Source organism: Mytilus galloprovincialis, chromosome 6, assembly GCF_965363235.1.
Source record: "Mytilus galloprovincialis chromosome 6, xbMytGall1.hap1.1, whole genome shotgun sequence".
Classification (NCBI taxonomy): Eukaryota; Metazoa; Mollusca; class Bivalvia; order Mytilida; family Mytilidae; genus Mytilus; species Mytilus galloprovincialis.
Window position 1 is genome coordinate 91,589,277 of NC_134843.1, and position 24,504 is coordinate 91,613,780.

Sequence of the window (24,504 nt, forward strand, 5' to 3'; positions counted from 1 at the left end):
TGCCAATTTCTTCTGTATATTATCCGGTATTGTTATCTATGTTTCCCCTTGCATCCGGAGTTTCCTGCATAGTAGCATACGGTTTATATTAGAGTTCATCACAAGTTGACTTGAATCAGCCTTATTATAATAAATAGCCCTTCAGTGTTTTTCTTTGTCGTTGTGCATCCATCCACGATACTCGCAATTAAATGAGAGTGACTTTTATTAATAAATGTATCTGTATAGCTCTATTGTGTTTGATATGACTGGGATACTATGACTCTACTACGGAACTTTTCTTGCTAATCTTATATAATTGCATGATTAAGGTTTACAAATATAAAATTTCTTCATCTAACATTACTTTTCTTATTGGAAACTTTTTATTCCTAGTTTGTAATGGTATTTGGTTCTTTATTTAAGATGCATGTTGATTAAATACATAGCTTTATGCTGTGTTGATTGGGAATCAATGATAGTCATATATACTGGTACGAATCTATGAAAAGACTTTGTATGGCACATCTTCTATAGTTTGCCTTGGAGTTCAACAGATAATTTTCTAAACCAAATGGTTAACTTTAAAATTAAATTGTAATTCATTATCCGAGTCTTGATTCCCCTATGATCCCTTTTGGTTTCCTCAGCCGTGCAACATCAAACTTCCGGGCAGTTCCAGCTCCGATCCGCATACTACTCTACCCTAATGGAGTAAAGGAAAATAGTTACAAAATGGAAACGATCACTGTACGGAGTTTGGTGCAACGTATGTTTAAATGACGTCAGAGTATAGTCAAAAGGTATATCGGGAAGGATCAAACGTAATGTTGGGAGCATTTAATTTTCAAAATTGTGTACACGATGGATTAATAAATAAATGCATAAAATCTTTAATGTTAAAAGAATGTATATGATAAATGAGAGAACAATGACGTCAGCACTTTATAAATTTCGTGTGTTCAAATTGCTTCCCTGATTTAGCTTTTAAAATCTAAACAGGCACTATCAAAACTTTATATCTTTTGGTTTGAGCCACGCAATTTTTCAAAATCCTGAAATCCTATCCTTTAACAATTTGAAACAAATGTAAAATAAATGAAAAAAAAAAAAAGAACACTTCAAAATTAGAATCTGTACTGTCAAATAGTCTAAAATAATATATTCTATAAACACTGGTACAGAAGGCAGGAGATGTTTTGTAAATATGTCTCCAGTCTATAAGTACAATTCCGGGCAGCTGTATCTTTTGATTATTCGAAAAAGTAAACAACTAATAACATCAGCTGATGTGGCGATGGAAAATGCATAATATAAATCTCACGTGAATTGTGGTTTAAATATAAAAAAATTATGGGCTATATGTTGTGAAATGGACAATATATAGCACGTTTCCAGCTGTATGCGCATGCATTTCAAAATGTCAATTTTCCAGGCAGTAAACAGCAGAAACTATTTATTGTTAAATTTGCATAAGGCATGAATAACTCATCTGTTTTTACGATGATCAAAATCCTCCTAGCACTTTTCAGGGACAGACTGTATGTGCATGCACTTAAAGTTACCTTGAATAATCCCCTTTTTAAATATAGTTCCGTTTTATCATTATCCAAGTGGCGGATATGATTCGTGACCTATGTAACTGCTCATAAAAATTGACTTAAGATCAATTGTATTACGTAAATTCAATCTAACCTTGCCCCTACAATAAGGATATATAATATGTACGTGAGCTTGGTAACAGTTGCATTTTCCTAGGAGAAAGATATACAAACTGTAGAAAATGCAAATGAATTATATTTGCATTGTAACTCTGTTGTGTTTAATTTTTCTGGATGGCACTTCTTCATATGGCGTCCCAAACAAAGGTATATATTATTAGATTTTATGATTTAAAGTTTAAAATTACACAAAATTTGATTGATTGTCAGCCTGTAGTGATACAGTAGTCGAACTACTTAGAACACTCGACTACCGAGGCCGCTCAATCATTTAATCAAGGAGATGCTGTTTAAATGTATTTTACTTGAAAACTTTTTTATCGTTTTATTTTGTTAGTCAGTAGTTGCCTTTTATGTTGCACTTTAATTAAGTGTGTTTATAAAGGACACAGCTATCGTGTAGGAGAGGAATTTACAATGATATGCTGAATGTATTTGTCCCAATAGTAGCACACTTAACTGTACCAATCGTTTTGAGATAGAGCAGTTATTAATTTGAATTTATTTTCTAAAAGAAATGCACTACGAAATAACTGTGTTCCCGCGGGCCATTTAAAGTTTGCTTGTGGTATTGACGATGTGTTTTGTTAATCGTTCTTTCTATCAAGTACTAGGTCTGTTTGATTTCATGTTATATATAGGCTAACAAATGAGTTATTCATCGTTTTTACCTGTATAAGAATGATGTTTTGTGGATCGAATCAGTCAACGAATGGGTTCAACTTTCTTTCACTTTCAATGTTGACATTTTTTTTTCTTTGAATGGGTGAACGTGTCTTACACATGCGCGCAATCAATCTACAGCTAAGGGGTTAAATTGAAGGTCACGTGAATACGGATTCAACGATGTTTCCTGGCTTATTTTGACAAAATTGAACTAAAATGTCTGCTAAAAACGAATAAATGTTTCACTCGTTCACTGTCATTAATGACTGAACAAAAAAAAAATCATTTTACAATTCTTTAAAGTTCGTAGCTAAGGTGTTTTTTAACAAAAATAAAATCCAATTTGAGGGGGGGGGGTGAATACATAAAGCATAATTTGAAAAGGTACAAATATCATAAATACTAGTAAACAATATAATGAGATAAAACTAGAACATATTCCACCAGCTGTAACATAATCAAACGTTGATAAACTTATAATGCTGCTACATGTATATCATTACAGAGACTGCTTGTCAACGAGAGTTACGGATATATCAACAGGAACCAAACGTACCAGGAAGAAGAATACCTGTCTGTGATACCTTAGGGAACTATGCCCACAAGCAATGTTCTGGATCTCAGTAAGAAGTACCATTTTAACAATTCAAAGGAGAGTCATTACAGTTACGGGTGTGGCATGTCGAGCAGGATCTGCTTAATCTCCGGCTCACCTGGTGTTATTCATTTCGCTCAGTTTTTAATTGTTGTGTTTTGCATACTTTTGTTTTTCTTTTGATCGTTTTCCTTTTTATTTTGTCACAATCGATGGCATATTCAGTTTGTTCTCCACTTTAGTATCCTTTGCATCTCTTTTATCATGATGATCTATATTATTAAAATTTGGATGTTATACACAATTGTGCGGTACAATTCAATTTAAGCAAAGATGTGTTTACATATTTCAACTCATGGAGATCAGTTAAATAATCGTGTTCCATTACGATGTTATTATTTTTTGTTCTTAAAAGACTTAGAATTGATATATATATTTGAAAGTTACGAAATGTTGGTCCTTATTTGGCTACATGATTTGTCTTTCAAGGTGTTACTGTGTTTTGAAAAATGGTACACACATTCCAGGATTTTCTGTCAATAATTGGGAGGCTGAACAGCAGACTTGTTGTAAGTAAATGCATTAATGAGTAGCATTATATTTAATAAATGTATGATTATCTATCTAAAGCTCTCTTGTAAATTCCATACTTACATGAAAAAGGGTGTTGAAGAGACACAACAGAACATAGCAATAAAACAAATATCTCGAGAAAAAGGTCTATTATAATTGGAAAACAGATTCGATAATCAATTATATATAAGAAGATGTGGTATAAGTCTGTTAAGGTTGTGTATGAGTCGTTGGTTTTTAAAAGTCGGTTAAAAGAATTGTTCTGATGCTCAGTGACACTAATTAAAAGTATAAAGATTCTAATATGATAGTCGAAGAAAAAAACTTAAAAACAGAATGAAAAAAGTAAAAAAATGAACAAATACCAGCCGACTTCAGGGGAATATTTCATGATTGAATTGACAACATTGGTGATCATGCAAGTAATTTGCATATAAAGTAACAGTGAGATAAATCTCCAAAAAGATATTTCAATAATCTATGAATAATTGATAAACTGCGTTGGTAACATTTAAAACAACTCCCATAAAAAAGAATTATATGGGCTTTGCATGCATATATGAAGTGGCCATTGTTATAACTTATCTCCTGTTTTTCAATGACTTGACTTTTTTTTAACTTATTTTTGCTAAACGTATCTGCATTGGCTTAAGACTTCTATACAGCTGCTTATATCTCAGGTCCACATGCGAGTATCTTTTAATTACATAATTAACTATATGATGTTTATAGCTCGTTCTTATGTTGTACTATTACACCACTGTCCCAGGTTAAGGGAAGGTCGGGATCCCGCTAACATGTTTAACCCCGCCATATTCTGTATGTATGTAAAGTAATTATTTATATTGCTAGATTGTGCACGTGAACAAGCAGAGTACCAAGCAACTGGACTGATTGGGAAGATGTTTCGATGTACTATCGATGGTAGCTACGACTCGATCCAGTGTACCGGTCCATACTGTTATTGTGCAGATCAGCATGGCAAACAAATTGGGGAATCGTCAGTTCATATCACCGAAATGAATAGCTTAAATTGCATCATTGGAAAAGGTACAAATATCCATAAATACTAGTGTTGTCAAATCGTACACTTTTGTCTAACCGGTTACTCGGATAATCGTTCGACCGATTAACCGGTTAACCAGTAATTTAAGTTGGTGTTTGAAAGCCTTATCAATAGAACCCTACACATAGATATAAGATGTGGTATGAGTGTCAATTTGACAACCTTTCATCAAAGTCAAAAATACGCTTTTAGAATTGAAGTTTTTCCTTTAAGGCTTGTCTGTGAGGATTCCTGGCGAAGTTTGACTTTTAATAATCAAATACACCGTATCAACTATAGCGTTTGTACCAACTTCAGATTGAAAATTCAAAAAAAATCTTAATCTCGTAGAATTGAATATGACTCATGTCTGAAACCGATTATTCTTTCCTTTTCTCTTGTTGTCTTCGAAAATAATGGGGTGTGTTTCAATTTGAAATGATTAATTATAAAAAAGAATATGCGGTATGATTGCCAATGAGACAATTCTTCACAAGAGACCAAAATGACACAGAAATTAACAGCTATAGGTCATTGTACATGCTGTACGACCTGTTTCTTCACTGTGTTTGCTTTTTTCTTTCGGCATGTTACTCGTACTTTCACGTATACATTGAGTACATTCACATTGGTTTGCATTTCACAATTTTTGAATTTAAAGTAAGACTAACCCTTGCACTATGGAGGTTGCACATTTAAATGTAGATTTACACAATATTAGATCGAAAACGAAATAATGATGTAATTAGTAAAATTAAATCTCATTACTGATTTAAAGCTACTGTTAAAAAAAACATGTTTACTAATTATGTTTTTTAAAGATCCTGCCTCAAACTATAATTAATTTTATGTTTTTAGGATTAACAATAGCAATCAATATACTGGACAATTGATCTTTCAAACTAATTACAACGACGACAATTTTTAAATAAAACATAACTATTTAATGATTTGATTTTCAACACAAATTTATATCAAAACTATCAAAATTGAAAAAAGTCCGGTTTACCGGTTAGCGTTTTTGGTATTCGGTATTCGGTCGTTCGACCGATTAACCGGTTAACCGGTTAACCGTTGACAACACTAATAAATACTAGTATACAATGTAATGAGAACAAACTAGAACATATTCCACCAGCTGTATCTAACATAATCAATCGTTGATAAACTTATAATAATGCTACATGTTTTATCATTGCAGAGACTGCTTGTCAACGAGAGTTACGAATATATCAACAGGAACCAAACGTACCAGGAAGAAGAATCCCGGTCTGTGATTCCATAGGAAACTATGCCCACAAACAATGTTCTGGATCGCAGTAAGGACAACCATTTGAACAAATCAAAGGAGTCAATACAGTTACGGGTGTGGCATGTCGAGCACCTGGTGTGATTCGTTTTACTAAGTCCTCAGTTTTCTATGCTATGTTTAGCATAGTTCTGATTGTCTTTTGGTCGTCTTTATTTTTAATTTTGGCAATACAATGGCATGTTCAGTTTGTTTTCAAATTTGGTATCTTATGCAACTCTTTTATAAATATGATCTTATTAGTGTTATACATTTGACTTTAAACGGAGGTGTGAACACTTCTTAAACTTCAGTGATATAAACGTTTACCATTACGAAATAATTTTGTTTGTTCTTAAGAGACTGTTAGAATAAATATTTATCTTTGAATGTTTCGAGATGTTACTTCTTATCTAGCTTCTTGATTTGTCTTTCCAGGTGTTACTGTGTTTTAAAAAATGGTACACACATTCCAGGCTTCTATGTCAATGTATGGGAGGCTGAACAGCAGACTTGTTGTAAGTAAATAAATTAATTTGTTGCAATATATTTAATGAATGAAATATTATTTATCTAACGCTTTATTGTAAATTTCATACTTGTACATAAAAATAGAGTTGTTGAAGAGGCAAAGCCTCCGGTGTTGATAGACAAATTTTTATTCCATTTACAAAAAAAAAATACAAAAAAAACATAGTAATAGGACCAAAAAATCACACTAAAAAATCTATTATAAGTGAAAAACAGATTCGATGATTTTGTCTGTAAAGATTGTTTATGACCTATTGGTTTTGAAAGAATATCTCCAAAATGACGTTTCAGTAAACAATGAACAGTTAATAAACTTCATTGGGCACATTCAAAACAACTTCCATAAGAAAGATCGAGTTATAATACATGAAGCTGTTATAACGTATCTCCTTTTATTCAATGACTTGACATTTTGTTTTTGCTGAATGTATCTGCATTGGCTTAATACTTTTAACTTATATTTCAGATCAACATGCGAGTATTTTTTAACACACAACTTACTATATACTACATAAAAAGATACTGGTTACGTTTTAAATGATCTAATTTAATAGTAGCGCACTAGTCTGTTCAGCTTTTATTATTGCCTTATTAAAATGGTGATTTTTATGAGTAAAGAGATATGACATGACTGATAACTTTGTTCCTCGTAAAAATTCGACGAATTATTAGAACTTACTGTCAAAAGATGGGTGAACAAAGAGGTAGAAATTACCGAAGGGATATTCAAACTCCTATCTAGAAATGAACTGACGAATTCTGGGCCAAAAAAACAAAAATGACTAAAAGACAAACAATAGTCTTCACAACACAGCATATATATATAACAATGGACTGAGCTACACGAACCTCACCGAAAACCAGGATGGTCTCAGATTATCCGGAAGAGCAAGCAGATCCTAATCATTATGTGAAACCCGTCGTGTTCCTCGTGTAGGTAAAAATTCGACGATAAATCTAATTCGGTAGGTCACATTCCAGGAAAAGAGGAGACAAGAATGTGGTTACGACAGTTGGAACCTATCTGTTGTCATTTAAATGTTTACGAGTGTATAGAATTTATTTAATACTTAGAACTATACCATTAAATATAACAAGCGCACACATTTAAAAAAGTTTGGTGTGAATTACTTCTACTTTATACATTTGTAAGAATGTTGTTTTTCTTTAAAAAGATTTTCAGTAACATCATTATAATAGTAATTATTTGTATTGCTAGATTGTGCACGTGAACAAGCAGAGTATGAAGCAACTAGACTGGTTGGGAAAATGTTTCGGTGCACTAACGATGGTAGCTACGATTCTATCCAGTGTACCGGTTCACATTGCTATTGTGCAGATCAGCATGGCAAACAAATAGGAGAATCATCAGTCCATATCACTAAAATGGATAGCTTGAACTGCTAATTAAAGAAAAAAGATATATTTTGTTATTTTTCTTTTTGTATAGCCAGCTTCAGAACTGATATTGGTTTAGTTTTACAGTTCTGCTCACATTAAAAACATACTACGTTGTCACCAGGTAACACAAGTTTGAAAATAATGTATGACAACTAAAAGACTTTGACCAAACAGTCAAATACATCCAAGATAAAGTTTATAAGGAAGGGGAACACATATACATATGACCCTAACAACAATACCAATGAGACATTTCTTCGGTCCTTAGAAAAAAATTACATTCTATAGAAAATTAAGATCAAATACTAGACACCGAGCGCTAAAACGAAGGACATTGGCATTTCAAAATCCGATCTGCAATTGACATTATATGAGTAAACTAGTCGAAATAAGGCCGATAGGGGAACAGTTATTTTCGATATTTTCGAAATGCATAATATGTGTACGGTTATTCGTGTCACTGTAAAACTGAATATGACCAATGAATTGCATAATTTAAAAAAGTTATCTTGTCAAATTGTGGTTCATTCGACTAGCTAAGACAACTTCTCAGTACCAACTAATAATTTGAACACTAATCTACACTTTAAACCTCAAGTACACACTTATATATCTCCAATGACGATGGTCCTGATTTCAAACAGGCATTATGAATATGTGAAAAAAAAAAAAAAAATAACGAAGCTCACCATTCTTCCCACGGAAAATTGACATCTTCAGTATATGTACACATACTACATACAGAGGTATCCTATATTAAAAGCAACATTTTATAGGCGGAGTTGTCTCAAACAAAAGATATAAAATGGAAATTCGTTCAAGTTCTGTAAGAATATAGGAGTCAATCATATATATATACATATATATATATTAAAAAAACAAGTCCTAGCTCGTAGAGTGTATCTCGTGGAATGTCAGAGAAGGAAACTGCAGACTAATGCTGCATGCATACACTTAATTAAAATTTTCCAAATAGAATGATGCTTATATTGTTTAACGACCGGTGGCCAATAGTACCTGCCTATCAGGATGTCAATATGATTTGAATTTCGACACCTTTGTTCTGTACTGATATGCAGAGGCGGGTTTTTAACCTGACAGTTTACAAGACAACAATCAAAAGATTTTGCTACCCGAACAAATTACTCTACTTAAACGGACCAGTATGCTCTCCTGATTTCTCGTTGCAAGTAGAGAAGCAGCAATTACCAATTGTTTTATGATAGGACTCAATCTGATATCGACATGACAATAAGGTAAAGAACTTTCAAAAGATATCTGTCAGCCGGGTAGACATGTACACTTTACAATCATTCCATACACCAAATAAAGTTAACCTAGCCAAAAGGCTCTGAGATACGAACTTGACCACAGAAACTTAATCTTGTGCATTGATCCATGAAACAAAGTCAAGGTCAGGTGAGGGGAGACATGTTGAGTTTTTTATGGTTCATCAACTGCTTAAAAAAGATTGTCATGTGAAAATAAACTCATCATAGACACCAGGACCAAACTTTGTATATACGCCTGACGCACGCCTCGTCCACTAAAGACTCACCAGTGACGCTCGAATCCAAAAAAGTTTTAAAGGCCAAACAAAGTACGAAGTTGAAGAGCACCGAAGACCAAAATTCCTAAAACTTTTTGCCAAACACAGCTAAGGTAAGCTATGCCCGAGGCAGAAAAGCCCAGTACTTCAAAAATTCAAAATCTGGTAAACAGCCAATCTATAAACATAACCATATAAATGATAACCCATGTCAGCACAACAAGTGTTGACTACTGGGCTGGTGATAAATTTTTATGTATTATATATACTTTTGAAAAGTAGATTAACTATATTTTGTAAAAAGGTTTAGTGTAAGGTCAATGTGTTTGTTTGACAGAGTTGTTTGTTATTTTGATAACGCGAATGTCGAAATTAAAGTAGCAATACGTTAACATGCAAGTTATGCAAAAGTTTCAGTCAATGAACCATGATGAGGGGTTTAAGCTTCTTTATACTGCAATCAACTATTTTACTATACAGATAAAGCTATACGTATAAACGTTAGCTTTATACATCAATGACCTCAACTAACCTATAAGCCCCGCCTACTTACCGGAACTACTGTATTATCAACAATGTCACGTCACAACCATGACAACATGTAATAATGGTTAAACTTTATGTATTTAAACTTGTTATGTCTTCAAATTGTTAATTGATATACCATGTGCATCAAATATTATTAATTAAGTTCATTTTCTCTTTCTAATTCCTTAAAATTTCAATGTCTTACCGCCTGAACTACACTCATAGGGAAATACCCCAAAATGGTACCTCAAGAGGGAAATTCCAAAACACTTTTTTTTAACAATATTTGTTACATATTTTTTTATTTTTTATCGATTTCAGTATAAAAACAATATACGTATAGTGTCTTGAAATATGAAATTTATTTGTATTCGGCACGAAAAGGGAAAATGCTCAGTAGAACCTCGCATTTTCCCCATTTCTAAGCCTCATACAAATAAACTTCATATTTCAAGATACTATACGTATATTGTCTAAGAATCTGTATATAATCTCCATTGAAATGAATTGCCAATACATTTGCATACTAAATACCAATGACATAACATTAGTGGTTCATCTTAAACTGATCTAATCACACAGTTATACATGTAAACTAAGCAAAACTTTCAAAGTCAATAGACCATGACTAAGGGGCTGGGGCCAAATATTCTCCCTGGAAATGAGATGCGCTAATGCTTATACGACTGAAAGCCATTTAACATTGGCCTACCACGAATCGTTTCCCTTCAATTGACCTTATCACAAACTAATACAGGTTAAACAAGCAAAATTTTCAAAGTCAATAAACCAAGACTGAGGGGGCATGGACAAATTATCTCCATGGAAATGAGATGTATCAATGCTGATACAACTACATGTACATACAAAATATAATTGACCTACTACTAGTGGTTCACAATAATCTAGACCTAATCACATACTAATACATTGTTGACCCTGCCGCTGCAAACGACAAACCTTTGTCTTGGTTTTTTTCTCCATCAAGGCTTGACAAAAAAACAGAGGTCAATGACAATGAACATACATGAAAGACTGACTTCTTATTATAAGGCATCCGCGTTCAATTAAGGTAACACGATACCGAATGACGTTACGCCAAGAGTTATCGTTCCTGACGTTATCGAATAACGTTCATGAATACATATAAGCCAATACAGCGAGTTTTGTGTGACATTTTTAACGGTAACTTTCCCTAGATGCAGAGTGCCGAGAGTTTTGATGCAATAAGTAGCGGTTATTTGACATAGATTGTTTTATCGTTTTCCGGCAATCATTCTGCTCATTGTTAATCTTTAAAAAGTATTACCTTACTTTTTAATATTCTGTTTCTTTGATATTAAAACATGTGCACGCTTTATCTAAATATGTTCTTATGCATAACAGACACAGTTTTATCATTTTATTTTTATTCGTGGTATAGATATAGGAAGATGTGGTGTGAGTGCCAATGAGACAACTCTCCATCCAAATAACAATTTATAAAAATAAACCTTGGGGCTGGCTGTAGTCAGACCGGTTCCGTGTTCCCTGATTCCGTTATAATTTTTTTTCTCGAAATTTACATGCAAACGACTGACTTTTTATTATTCAAACGGCAAGAGACTGTAAAAAAGCAAGATCTTGAAATCATTTAGATTTTATATTCGTGTTAATTTACGCTTGCATGGCAATTCGGTGTTTTTTAGTTTTGAGTTGGAAATAATGTACATGTACAAGTTGGGAGACAAAACGACTGAAAGAAAATTAACAAAGTTATCTTTTAGGCTCTGAGGGCCATATTGCTCCCATACTTTTCGTCGGAAAAGGCCCGGAAAGTTTCTTTCTTAAAATTAGTTTTTAGAACTAGTATATATATATACATGTATAGCGTCAGTTAAAATTTTCCCGACCATCATCGCGGATACCCTGCCTCTATTGCAAAACCCACCTATTGTATTTATTGTTAACTTGTTCTCGTCCTGAACATGCATGAAATATTTTCCACTGGACGTTAACCAACCAATAATCAAATCAATCAAACCTACAATTTACACCCGTCACTTGGAACTTAAGTTGATAAAATTTATATCATTGCCTCTAATTTTTTTTTTTAAATTCGACAAAGTTTAAACGCAGACCTCAAGGAAGACCGAAATTGAACAGTTACGCAAAACTAAATATCTCCGTTACCGCTTTCTCATTATGGCAGTGGGGTAACATGAGACTTTATTTGTAAAAGTATAAGTACAAATAAAAAAATGTGTACATGTACATGTTATTTGTACAAAAGTTGGCTGATAGAATGATAAATGGAGATATATGATATGCAATTTATAACATAGCAACAGCAGGGCATTAATTAAACGCCTGGAAGACATCAAGAAACTTGTAACTAATGCTAATTGGAATAGTATCTTTACACTTCTTATTTGTAGTTTTAGTAAACATTGGAAAATTTTGAGTATGTGTAGTATAATTGTTACAGTAACATTTCAGTCTCTTGGTAAATATTAGTTTAAGTCTTAAAACTTTTGCTCTTCTCTAGAAAACTCAAACCATAATGAAATATAAGGAGATGCGGTAAAATTTCCAATTAATCAACTTTCCACCAAAGACGAAATGACGGAAATGCTAGCCTTCTTACATTGCTACTACATTTCAGATATCCAAATTACCATTCCATTCATAATATATGAACTGATTAAAAAATATGCATTGTCACCAAATTACTTATAGAGCACGTATCATCATATTGTTTAACATTTGTCCGTTCGACCGTTAATCCCGCACTTAGTATATATAGAGTTAATTCGGCTAATTATTTAGGACTGCAGTCGTTTTGCTTCAGCTTTAAAACTATGTACCTTGTGTTCCTACTCATATTATTATAGGTGCGCATATCGTCTGGATTTTCTATTTTGTTTCATGACAGGTTGCTGGATTAGGCATTTTGATAAAATACAAAAGCACATGTACAGAGTACAGACTCCGGTTTACATCTGATACAGGTTGAATTTCAAGCTTGAACTTTTAAATTTCGCAGTTGTTTTACTTATATAAAGAATGCATATATGATCTCAAGATTTGTTATGTAAATAATTTTTCACAAATGAAATGGAATATAACGACTGAATTATTCGGGTTAACAGTTTACAAGGTTTGTCCGACTTGTTGAGCAACCAAGTAACACATTTACATCACGCAGAGTACACTATACTACATGTATTGTATGTGTCAAGTCAAGAATATGACAGCTGTTTATCATTCTTTTGATGTTTTTCAGCTTTTGATTTCGTCATTTGATAATGGATTTTTTCGTTTTGAATTTTTCCTGGAGTTGTGTTATTTTATTTTTTGGAATGTGTATTTTATCAGGATCATTATTTTCCCTCATAATTTTCACAAATAACAGAATATTTAATCTTTTTTGACTGGTGCATCAAATGTGTCTTTTATAAACAACTGTCTTCAAAATTGTATTGTATCGTCCCGAAAATGCATGAACTAGTTGCCACTGAACGTTAAACAACCATCAAACCGAGCAATTAAAAAACTGTTAAATGAATCAAATTTTTTAAAATACTATATTTCTGCATCACGTGATGCAGTGATTATACCATCATTGTCTAATATGATGGAGTTAAAAATCAGTAATTCGGATGAATCTCACGTGAAATGTTTCAGTTAATTTTCACGTAAACTTAACAAAAATCTGATGGTATTTTTTATGGTTTTAATCAAATTTTAGAACAAAGATATTTTTATTTCAAATATTTACGTGAATTTAACCTGTACAAAATTCCGGTGATTTATGCATGAACTATTCTCATAAGATTCACATGGAACCTGTTCACGCAAGTTTCAAGTATATGCTCGTTTGGTGTGAAAATCAGACGATTTTAATATTAATTCATATGAGTGAAATTCCATGTGCAGGACGAAATAAAATCATATCTGATTCAGTAGAATTTTAAATTGCATTACTAGGAACTTTACGACAGTCGACAGGGGAAATGAAAATAAAATATACTCATTCAGATCCCGACACATATTTTTTCTCCATTTCTCTGAGAAGGAATAACGTTATATTCCGTACACCATAACGTCACACGTTTTTGGTCAAATTCTAGGCCTATCGATCAACTTTGAAGCCATTTATTTCAAAAACAAGGATGGTGACATATGAGTTTCTATACGTGTATGGATTCACTATGCAATCCTGGATATTATGTTAGTTTTTTGTTTTTTCTCCGTATATAAGAAAATAGCCATCCATTCGAAAATCTAAAAAAGTAAGCCGAAAAAAAGGCATTTCCCCTATATACCTAAGTAAATTTGTCGCCAAAATTGACGTTTTCCTATGAAAATTACAAAAAAACAAAAATGGTGACCCCCATCTTTTATTACATATTCCGATGTAACTCGATTCAAAGTACACGTATGCCAAAAATTTTGGAAATCGGGAGATATGCCATTCGGTATCGTGTTACCTTAATGTATGACCTCCCAAATATTTAGGTTTAAACAGATAGTGTATGCCAGACCGTTATGACTTGTAATTAGACGAGACAGAAACCAAAATGTTTTATACTTAACTTTTATTATAAATATAATCACAAATACACAAATACAAATTAAAATAATAATAAAATGAACATAGAAACACTTTTCCTGTGACTATTTCATATCAATATCTTTCATTAAAATAACAAACAAACCATCATCACGATCATTCATTTCTTATAGCACCTCTCATTCAATATATCTAACTGGACGGTTGTGCAGCACTTTACAACCAAGTATACAACTATGATGTTATCTTATGACTTTTAAAGGAAGCACATATTTTTGGTTTCTTTTCATTGCTGTTTTGAATAATTTTGCACTCTTTGAAAAATATACCATAAATCTGGTGAATTGTTATGATATATTAAATGAATCTCATCTCAAATTACAGCCACTTGAAATATTACAAGACACATGTACATTTTTTAAACTGGCTGAAATGTAACAGCCTTTTGAAAGTCGGTGGTAATAAATATATAGTGATACTAAATTAACATGAAACACATGTGCTTTCAGAATTTACATAACATATTTTTAATGGCAAAGATTAATACATTTTGAAAGCAAGTACATATTAAATCTTTGAGAAAAATGAAGAAACAAAACAGATTATGTGTACAACCATAATCCTCTATGGATTAGAACAGAAAAAAAAAATAATGTGGGAAGTTATATATTTTTAAGTAAGAAAAATGTGAAAATATCTATAATGTTCTGTTTTCTTTTTTGTTGTTGATCAATTTCAGATTATTAATGTATAAATTAATGTACTATGAAAATAAGAGCATTTATAAATATAAAATAAAGAGTTTGGCAGTGTGTGACCTTATCTATTATAATTTCAAATTCTTAATAATGGCGAAATATTCTCAACTTCAACTCTTTCAACAACTATATTTTTCATGCATTCCTCCAATACAGATCATTTCCAATAATAATAATTTTCCAGATAAGGATAAATACAGCAAAACTAAGACTGTTAAAAGTTTTTTTCATGTACACATCATTTAACTGGAGAGAGGTCTTCAGTTGACCTTGACATTGTGCATCAAAGTAATGGTTAGAGTGAGGTCCATTTCTTAAAGCTGAGGTAAACAGACACAGATCTAATACTTAAAACAGTTCTCCTAATATTGTGGAAGTTTACTTCGGTCCAAACGATTGTCCAGTGAGTGAAAAGTCAAATGAGAATCCGTCTCCATTTCCTCCTTGGTCATGTTCATGTACGTGTGTTACTGTAATACCAGAACTTAGATCTACTGATCTCCCTTCCTTGTCCTAAAAAAAAAGAAGATAAAATTGAAATATTTATTAATGTAACTTTATCTAGTAAAAGGTTACAATTTAAAATATGCACATGTCTATAAATATTGGATAATAAAAATATGATGTCTTTTGATGATGTTAGAGATGATCATGAAATCAAACTCCTTACTGTTTTTTTTTTTTTGTAATGAAGATAACTCAGTTAATAAATCATCCATTTCAAAAGCGAATATTACTTGGAAAATTGAGAGAAATCTCTGTGAAAACAGCCAGGTACATTTAGGTGTCATTTAATTGCTTGTTGCTTGTGGTTTACCTTCAACGTATCAGTTTTCCACATCAAAAAAAAATACTGAATAGATGTTCTAATGTTTGGAAAGTATCAATAAATCATGACATATAATTAAACTTACTGCTCTATAATCTAAAAACATTTCTTTAAATGCCATGAAGTCACTAAAGGTTGATAACATTTCAAATATTTCCCCATCTAATTCATTTCTTCTCTCCCTGAAATTAAAAAAATACAATGACATACATGATATTGTCAATGTCAACCAACAAAATATTTTATTACTTCTTATTTTAAACCATGATCAGCCTGATCAGCCACTGAGAATTTGGTAGTATTGGTTATTGGCATAAAATGAAAAAGGTAAAATTTTATTATTTTTCCAACCAGACAAATACTTCTTTAAAAAGTCTTCAAAATTTCAATTATCATAAATAAACTAAAACTAAGCCATGCATAATTTATGCTTTTATTAACCACTAGTTACACTATTACCAATTTACCATAGATAATGTTGTGATCTTGTATTCCTAACATCAGAGCTCCAGATAAGAATTCACAAATTGGGTTTTTTACCCACCATTTTCTTATATAATTGGGTGATAAAGTTTTTTAATTGCATTATCAATTCCAATTCACTCCTCATGTTAATATCAAATTGGGTTTTTCACCACCAAGCTCCTCAATGTATTGGGTTTTTTCATCAACACAATATTGAATATTTAGGCAATATCAACCCCAGATTTTTTTCCATCTTAAATATGTTTCTTTCTTTGTTTAGCTGTTTTATTTGGTTTAGGGTTAGGGTTAGGGTTATTTGCTAGCTGTTTATTTGGTTTATTCACTGAGGAGCAATTGTAGGTTTAATTTGTGTCCCGTTCCAAACCTTCTGCCAGTTTTGTATTTTCTCACAAAAACGGATATGTGTATTCACAGGCACTTGTCTTACACCTTTAATACTTGAATGATTTTGGTTTATTCCATTTATATAAATCTGGGTTTAGTTGTCTTTTATTAGAACTTTTGGTTTCTCATGCTTTATCATGTCATAATTGATTTGGCCTTTTACTTTTTCCAACTGATTTCGTTTTTGACGAAACCCCGTGTTTATTAGCAATATATTCGTTAGAAGGTACGCACACACGCCCGTGCTTTCGATGGACGCTTCCTAAAACACTGGCTGAGTCTTGTTATCATAACTTTCCCTCAGCTTTTCAAAAGAAGCAGAAAACATGCTTCTGTTTAATATTTTTACCGGACATTCACTTTCGTTTTAATTCAATGTACAAATGATGTATGTTATGATAAATCTCGAGCAATGCAAAAAAATATGACTAAATGACACACGCTAATTGGATAAACGCAGAGAAGACCGAAATGTTTTCAAAAACACGTGTACCTATTGAGCAACGGAAAACTCCAACAGGAACCCATTTCAGCTACTTGATGCAGGGATCTATTTTTAGAACGAAAGGAAATTTCCAATTATAAACATTATAAACATAGATTTACGCGACGACTGTAAATAGATAAGGGTAAATAACGCAAACAGTAGCCAATTAAAGGGTTGAGAACTCATGGTTTGGGCATATAATTGGGTTTTCCTTTGAAATAATTGGGTTCTTGAACCCTGCAATGGGCAATTGCATTGGGTTTTTTATTATTTTTATTGCGTGATCACGCAAATACGCAGCTTATCTGGAGCTCTGCTAACATTCTACATGTATGACAAGTCCGAGTGTTGTTTACACATATGGTTTCTTTCTATTTATGTATCTAAGTAGTTTTTAAAGACACTCCAAATCAAGAATATGACCATGATGATTTTTTTCACAGTAGAAACATGTGCATACTGTTAATTGAGTGAAGAATAAAATATCATCATGCATGGACATTAGAAATTCAATAAATACAAGTAATAAGGACGTAGAAACCTTTTATTAACAGTATCAGACCAAAGTAAGAAAAAATATTTTTTCAAAATAATCAGATATTTTTTGTATGTTTTTTAATTGTTTTTAACTACACCTTAATCTCTCGGTGACCATGTTGATAACAACTTTTGTTTTTTTTAACATAATAAATATTTTCTCATGCTGGTGATTCATATGTTAAAAGTACTTACATTATTTGTCTTGTAAATTCTACCATAGAAAACTCTGGTATTCGTTTAGATAATTCATCTTCTAAGTATTTTTCTATTAATTCAATCTGAAAATAAAATAAAATTAGATTATTAAACATGTTCAACTTATTTCAGTTTGACAAATGTTTGATGCCTACAAATATTAATGAGACATGTATTTGCCTGCTAATTATCCAATGTGACTAAACATGTATATGCTTAACATCATTTGAAAAATATATTTTAGGTCAATCTGGTTCATCGTAAGGTTTACGTTTATATAGTCAAAAATTTAAGAAATAAAGGTTTTTTTCTCCAATTATCATGATTATAGTACAATGTAGCTGTCAAGTCCAGAAAACAACCTTTATTTAGACTGTTATACTTTGTTTTTAAAGGAGTCTTGACCCTTTCCTTACACACAGAAAAATCAATGACTGTCACTTTTAATCATTGTCCTTTTCTACCAATATTTTTTTCTCAGAGGACAGGTAACAAATGTAACTTAGAAAGGTAATAACTAGCTTTATAATAACCAAGACTTTCTTAATCTTATTGACCATATCCATGATATCAAGTCTACAAGGAAAATCTATACTTACATATTCTCTATGTATATCTGTGTAAACAAATTTATTTTCTTCAGTGTCCTCAAATTCATGGTAATATTTTTCTAAGAAATTATTTTGCAATGTCTGGAATTCATCTTCTGAAAAATAATGCCTTTTTGGTTACTATTTTAGTCTGAATAATCTATGATTAATATCAGTCTTTGATATACATGATATATTCACCAAATTTATTGTTTTTTAAATGTAAACATCATACTATAAATACTCCGAAAAGTGACTTCAGTAACCTGTCTTATAAACTTTTCACTAAAATTATCAAAACTGAGAGTGGTGAAAGCTATATGCGAAACTAATGAGCTGTCTGATTCAGCAGTTATATAAATGCATATTGTCAAATTATTTAGTTTTGCATGTCAGAGCGATGTTCTTGTTTAAATGTGTGGAATATGTCAAGGAGACAGAAACCCGACAAAAATGATGAACTTACCCATAATAATATCTTCTATGTGTCCTATAGTTTCATCAAATTTAGTATCAACATCACTGGATCTAAAAAATAATCATAAACAATTATCATATTTTGTTCTACAAAATGTAAATCTTATCTTTATGTCAGTATGTGTAAGATTTTTTGCTTGCAAAATTATCATAAATGAGTGTGTTTATTAAGACAAGATATATATGTTTAATGTACATGACACAACATTTTGATTGGTTCCAGGAACTAAAGTGTGATTGGAAAAGATAAAAGATATTCTATTTATAATGTCAGATGTACTTAAATCACATTTATAAATCATGTAAATTGCACATATCTTTTACATGTACAATGTACATGTATATATAAAATTAATTGTTGAAAAATTACTGCTATCAAATTTTCTGTACCATTGAGCATGTTGAGTTTCCCCATTTCATCATGTTTCATAATTAAATTTCATGAGACTAAGTTTCAATTTTTAAACACAAGGCTTTCTTTTTTCATTATTGACCAAATCAATTATAAATCTTGGTTTATTATGTACATCATTTGTACATGTACATTGTACATGACTAAAATAAATGACTTACACAGCAATTGCCAAATCTTCATCATGGAAGGCAAAATCCATAGGCTCTATTCCATCTACAAGAAACACAAGACAAAAAATATAAATCTATTCAAAAGAAATAAAAAGATAAGATTCAATTGCAGTAATAAGGAGATGTGATGCAGTGTGATTATATAGACAATCAGACTACTGTAGCTTACTGCTAGGGCAATTCACCTACATGTAAGACTGATGGTCCTAAACCTGAACAGTATGGTTAGCTGTAATAAACCCAAGGAATACACTTTGTACTTTACAGTACTTCTCAGCGGAAAACTTCATGATGGTCTAGTTGCCTAATGCCACCTCTTTTATTTGCTACATGTATATGCATAAGTAGTGATGGTCAGTACATGTACAATACACCTTATCACTAATCCCGGCTGACCCGGCCGCTTGAACTTTTGACGCATACATCAATCACTTTTCCATTTTGGCGTCAGATATTTTGTTTTTTAAGACGTAAATTTTTACGGGAACTTGTGTGATATCCAGTAATGGTGGACAAATAGCTATAAGGTGTATTACAGTTGCCTAATTATGCCAACTCTTTTATTTGCTATATGCATAAGTAGTGACGGTCAGTACATGTACAATTGTGGCATATTATTTTAAATTTAACAATTTTGAGCAATGGCAGTATATATTGACTGTAAAAAGGGGGGAGGGGGAATAAAAATAAACAGTTACAAGACTGAATGAATTGCTTTCAATAAAAGTTACAAAAATCTGTTTCGTTAGATGGCTTGGATACTTCATTAGAAAATTTGTCCCTTTCTTTCCAAGCAAATAACAACGCCAGTGAAGGTAGAGATGTCACTTGTCAAAGTTTTTAAAAGTTGTTATGTTGTTGTTTAATATGAAGTTTACAGAAACCAACAAATAAAAGAATGTGTGACAAAGTTAGCTACTTACACATGCAGACACTCATTTTTGCAGATGATTTTATATGTTCCTATTTATCCTTGTATTTGTTTTCTGTTTACATTCACTACTGATCCAAATGTATTTGAGCGATCGTTAAGGTATCGCGTGTCCAAACAAGTTCAGGTGAAGTTTCCCACAGGAAGTTTACTTATATAGAATAAGTGGAGAGTTCATGTGGCGCGTTGTTCATGCTGAGACAATAAACATGTTTCGACAATGAATTATAGATGTAATTAACTCATGTGGATATGACATGTATTAACGTAATCAACACACATCAAGCCAATCAATTAATTTGTTAAATATAAACTAACACAGGTAAAATATAACAATTTCACCTGAAAATGGAACATTTCAAAACAAACAATGGTGATTTAATTACTCAACTATGCACTCCGTCTAGATTTATTGGGATAAGAACTTTAAATCAACTAATTAATGAACGGGGAAGCCTAACTAATATATATATTTTTTTAAATCAACTGAGAAGTCTACAGAAAATATGAAAATAACACTAACCCGGTTGTTCTTCATCGGCATTTGATGCCATGTTTTTTAAATCACCGGAACTTAAATCTCTAATCAAAAATGCTTTATTGTAAAACCAATCTTATTTCTTTTGATTTGGAATATTATTTGTGAAATTTACTTATATATATTTTTTAAAAGACAACTATTAATATAACTTTATAGAGAAGTAATCAAATATTTGAAACATTTCTATTACGGGATATTTATGTAAATAAGTTAAAGGGTATTTCTCAAAGTTTTTATTTTTGAGTGTTATGGTTTAGAATTTACTGAGTCTGTATTATATATGTCTTTGCCTATATATAATTAAAACCAGAAATCAAAGACGTAAGAAATATATATATTTTTTTTTTAGAGAATAACCAAAAAATAGGCCTATATTAACTTGTATTCATCATTTTTTATTTTGTATTTTATACTTACATTAGGATTAAGTAAACATGTAAAAATATAATAAAATATTCTATCTGCATGTCTATATGTAATCATTATATTGAAATATGTATATATTTGAAATTTGGTTAGTGAGAATAAAGACATATCATAAAAAGACCCTCCCCCGTTTGAAGTCAGTGGCCGCACAATATCCAAATCGTTATATATTCAAATTTTAATTCAATTAACCAATTAGTCAATCACTAATAACAGACGTGGTATACTATTTTAAATACAATAACCTAAGGATAAGGACAAGTTTATACAATGAACATGTAACTAATTGCCAATCGTTTATCTCAAGTTGGATTTCTTTGATGTATACAGGTGTGAAAATTTAAAATGAAGGACAATTCTCCGAATATAAACTTTTTTCTTTCTCCAATTTAGTATATGTAAGAGAATGATAATCCCGTTCTTCATAGTCGAGTACGAGCGTTAGCAGGCTTTATTCTATGTTTATTGATGTTTTAACCCCTTTTCTTCATGAAAACCCACAAATCAACCCAGCCTCTGGAAATCCCCTCGAACATGTTTGGACCTACCCAAAAGAGAGAGAGAGAGAGAAAAAAGTTAGAATGATTTGGGTTCTTGTTCTCTCTAAGTTGGACACAAAAACCCAGATATTATAATCATTTTCTTGTTTTTATGCGGACAATTTTTATAACTCTAACATTGTGAGCTCGAGTTAACTGTCGTTTGAATTAAATATGTGGCGTTGTAATGTATTTCTGACAAAATACAAAATACACATTACCAAAGTCAGCAAATGAAAGCTTTCAGAAAGAAAACAAGTTTGACTTTCCAAACATATGTCAATCTTGAAAAATGTCTTAACGATAAGAGTTACCCTGCAGCCGAGAACATCAGCCTTCAAACACGATCTTATGAGGTTCATTAATATTGTTTTTTAACTCAAAAGATGGGACATAAATAAATAAACATAAATGAATGCAGTTGTGCACTCAAATCTTTTCTAGGGTGTATTATTCATTCATAATGTGTGAGATGAACATCCTTATATCTTGTTAAATACATCGACTTTGCTTTGTCTGCGCCTGCATCAAAGCGTACATTCTAATCCTAATATGTTCAGTAATCTTATGTTCCTTGAATTTTCGCGAATGATTCATCGCATGATTTCTCATCGTCTACATCACAATATTAATAATTTTCGTCTACACCACAATATTTACAAGATTCGTCTACAACACAATATTAACAAGTTTCGTCTACATGTTTTTTTGCGACTATATATTTTTTCGTCATCTTCAAAAAGCAAAATCAGAAAAGGACCCAAAATGGACCCTTGAGGGACTCATGCCTTTACAGTATTCCAATTTGGAAAACAATCCAAATTTACTCCAACCCTCTGTTTTCCTTCAGAACGACTACATTTATCATTCAGCCCACATTTTCATAAATTTATACAAAAGTCCCATGTGCAAAACAATCAAACGTTTCTGAGACATTACAAAATATAAATCGCACATATTTCGTTTCTCAAGTTTTTAAGCATTCTCATCATATACTACTATAGTTAATAGTAAAGTCATTGTTACAAAACAATATAGTTGTGTACATTCTTAAAAAAAATGTATGTGTATAGTGTTTACTGTGGATAATTCATCAGTGCTTACTATGTTCTATATTTTTATGGTTCATATGAGAAAATGTGACTTTTACGAGGAAAATATATTATTTGTTATTACATTTTTTTTTAAATTATCATATCTCGTATTTTATACGGTAAATTTATTTTATCACATGGTATTCCTTTTTATTAATTTCGAGGCAGGTATATTTTCGATAAAAATACAGACGTATACAAATGCAATCTACATGCATATACGTTCGAATGAAAATATTACCGGAACATACAATTTTGAATGAATATTTATCTTGTGTGTCTTACATAACCTCAATTGAACTGTGAAACTGTTAAAACAACGACCGTTATCCATACAGGTTACCAGTTTGAGATAACAGAAATAATGCCTTATGTCAAAAATGACAGCTTTGTTGTGTAACAAACAACTTAATCCTATAATAACTCTCGAAAAGTAGAATATTGCAAAGTTCGCTCTCGGCCAATGAAATGGTAGGATTTAATACATGTCTTAAATATGAATAATGAAATTCAATAATAATCTTGTTTTTATAGTAAAGGATTGTCATCTTGTTTCGGCTTCTTAAAGATAAAAAAAACCGAATTTATGCAACATGTGTAAGATAGTTTTTTAATACCTGCCCGAAGCACATTCTATCAACATGAGAGGATTAATTTTATGTTTAAAATTGAATAAAAATTAAATTGTTAAACATACAAAAATATCAAAATAATTTGAAATTTACTGGTACACTGGTACAGTAAATTTGTAAAAGTTGAAACACATGATTTGTACAGTGATACACAAATACTTGGTTGAAGTTAGTTTTTGAATATTAACATAAATTAAACACGATCAAGCAACGCAAAAGGGAAGAGATATTAACATACACATTAAAAATTAAATATAATTCAAATCTTTCGCTAATATGCTTACAAACCAACAAAAAAACCAGCTAAATTACTGGATCCGGCGTTTAAGGTAACACGATACCGAATGGCATATCTCACGATTTCCAAACTTTTTGGCACACGTGTTCTTTGAATCGAGTTACATCGGAATATGGAATAAAAAATGGTGGTCACTATTTTTGTTTTCTTTGTAATTTTCTTAGAAAAACGTCAATTTTGCGACAAATTTACATAGGTATATAGGAGAAATGTCCTTTTTTCGGCTTACTTTTTTAGATTTTCCACTGGATGTCTATTTTCTCATATACGGACCGGAGAAT

The 24,504-nt window shown here is 31.6% G+C and overlaps 2 protein-coding genes across 5 annotated transcripts; one reads left to right on the top strand and one right to left on the bottom strand.

The window, feature by feature from the left end:
• Positions 1 to 1,671: 1,671 nt before the first annotated feature.
• On the top strand, positions 1,672 to 7,823 carry LOC143080703 (equistatin-like). Its single transcript, XM_076256698.1, has 7 exons — positions 1,672 to 1,847; positions 2,872 to 2,989; positions 3,451 to 3,530; positions 4,387 to 4,584; positions 5,781 to 5,898; positions 6,306 to 6,385; positions 7,618 to 7,823. Exons 1-7 carry the CDS (start codon positions 1,763 to 1,765, stop codon positions 7,803 to 7,805), a joined length of 867 nt encoding a protein of 288 aa, XP_076112813.1. The 5' UTR covers positions 1,672 to 1,762; the 3' UTR covers positions 7,806 to 7,823.
• A 7,488-nt stretch (positions 7,824 to 15,311) lies between these two features.
• Positions 15,312 to 21,282, bottom strand: LOC143080701 (ADP-ribosylation factor-like protein 2-binding protein). Of its 4 annotated transcripts, none has more exons than XM_076256695.1 (7): positions 21,217 to 21,282; positions 19,751 to 19,805; positions 19,167 to 19,228; positions 18,710 to 18,813; positions 18,108 to 18,193; positions 16,104 to 16,200; positions 15,312 to 15,702 (listed from the first exon to the last, which is right to left on the bottom strand). In XM_076256695.1, the coding sequence occupies exons 1-7, from the start codon at positions 21,245 to 21,247 to the stop codon at positions 15,568 to 15,570; spliced, it is 570 nt and encodes a 189-aa protein (XP_076112810.1). In that variant the 5' UTR covers positions 21,248 to 21,282; the 3' UTR covers positions 15,312 to 15,567. The 4 variants fall into 4 exon arrangements, with proteins under 4 accessions (XP_076112810.1, XP_076112809.1, XP_076112812.1 ...); XM_076256694.1 differs by having other exon boundaries at positions 18,710 to 18,816; positions 21,217 to 21,281; XM_076256697.1 differs by lacking the exon at positions 21,217 to 21,282 and adding an exon at positions 20,686 to 20,838.
• Positions 21,283 to 24,504: the final 3,222 nt, after the last annotated feature.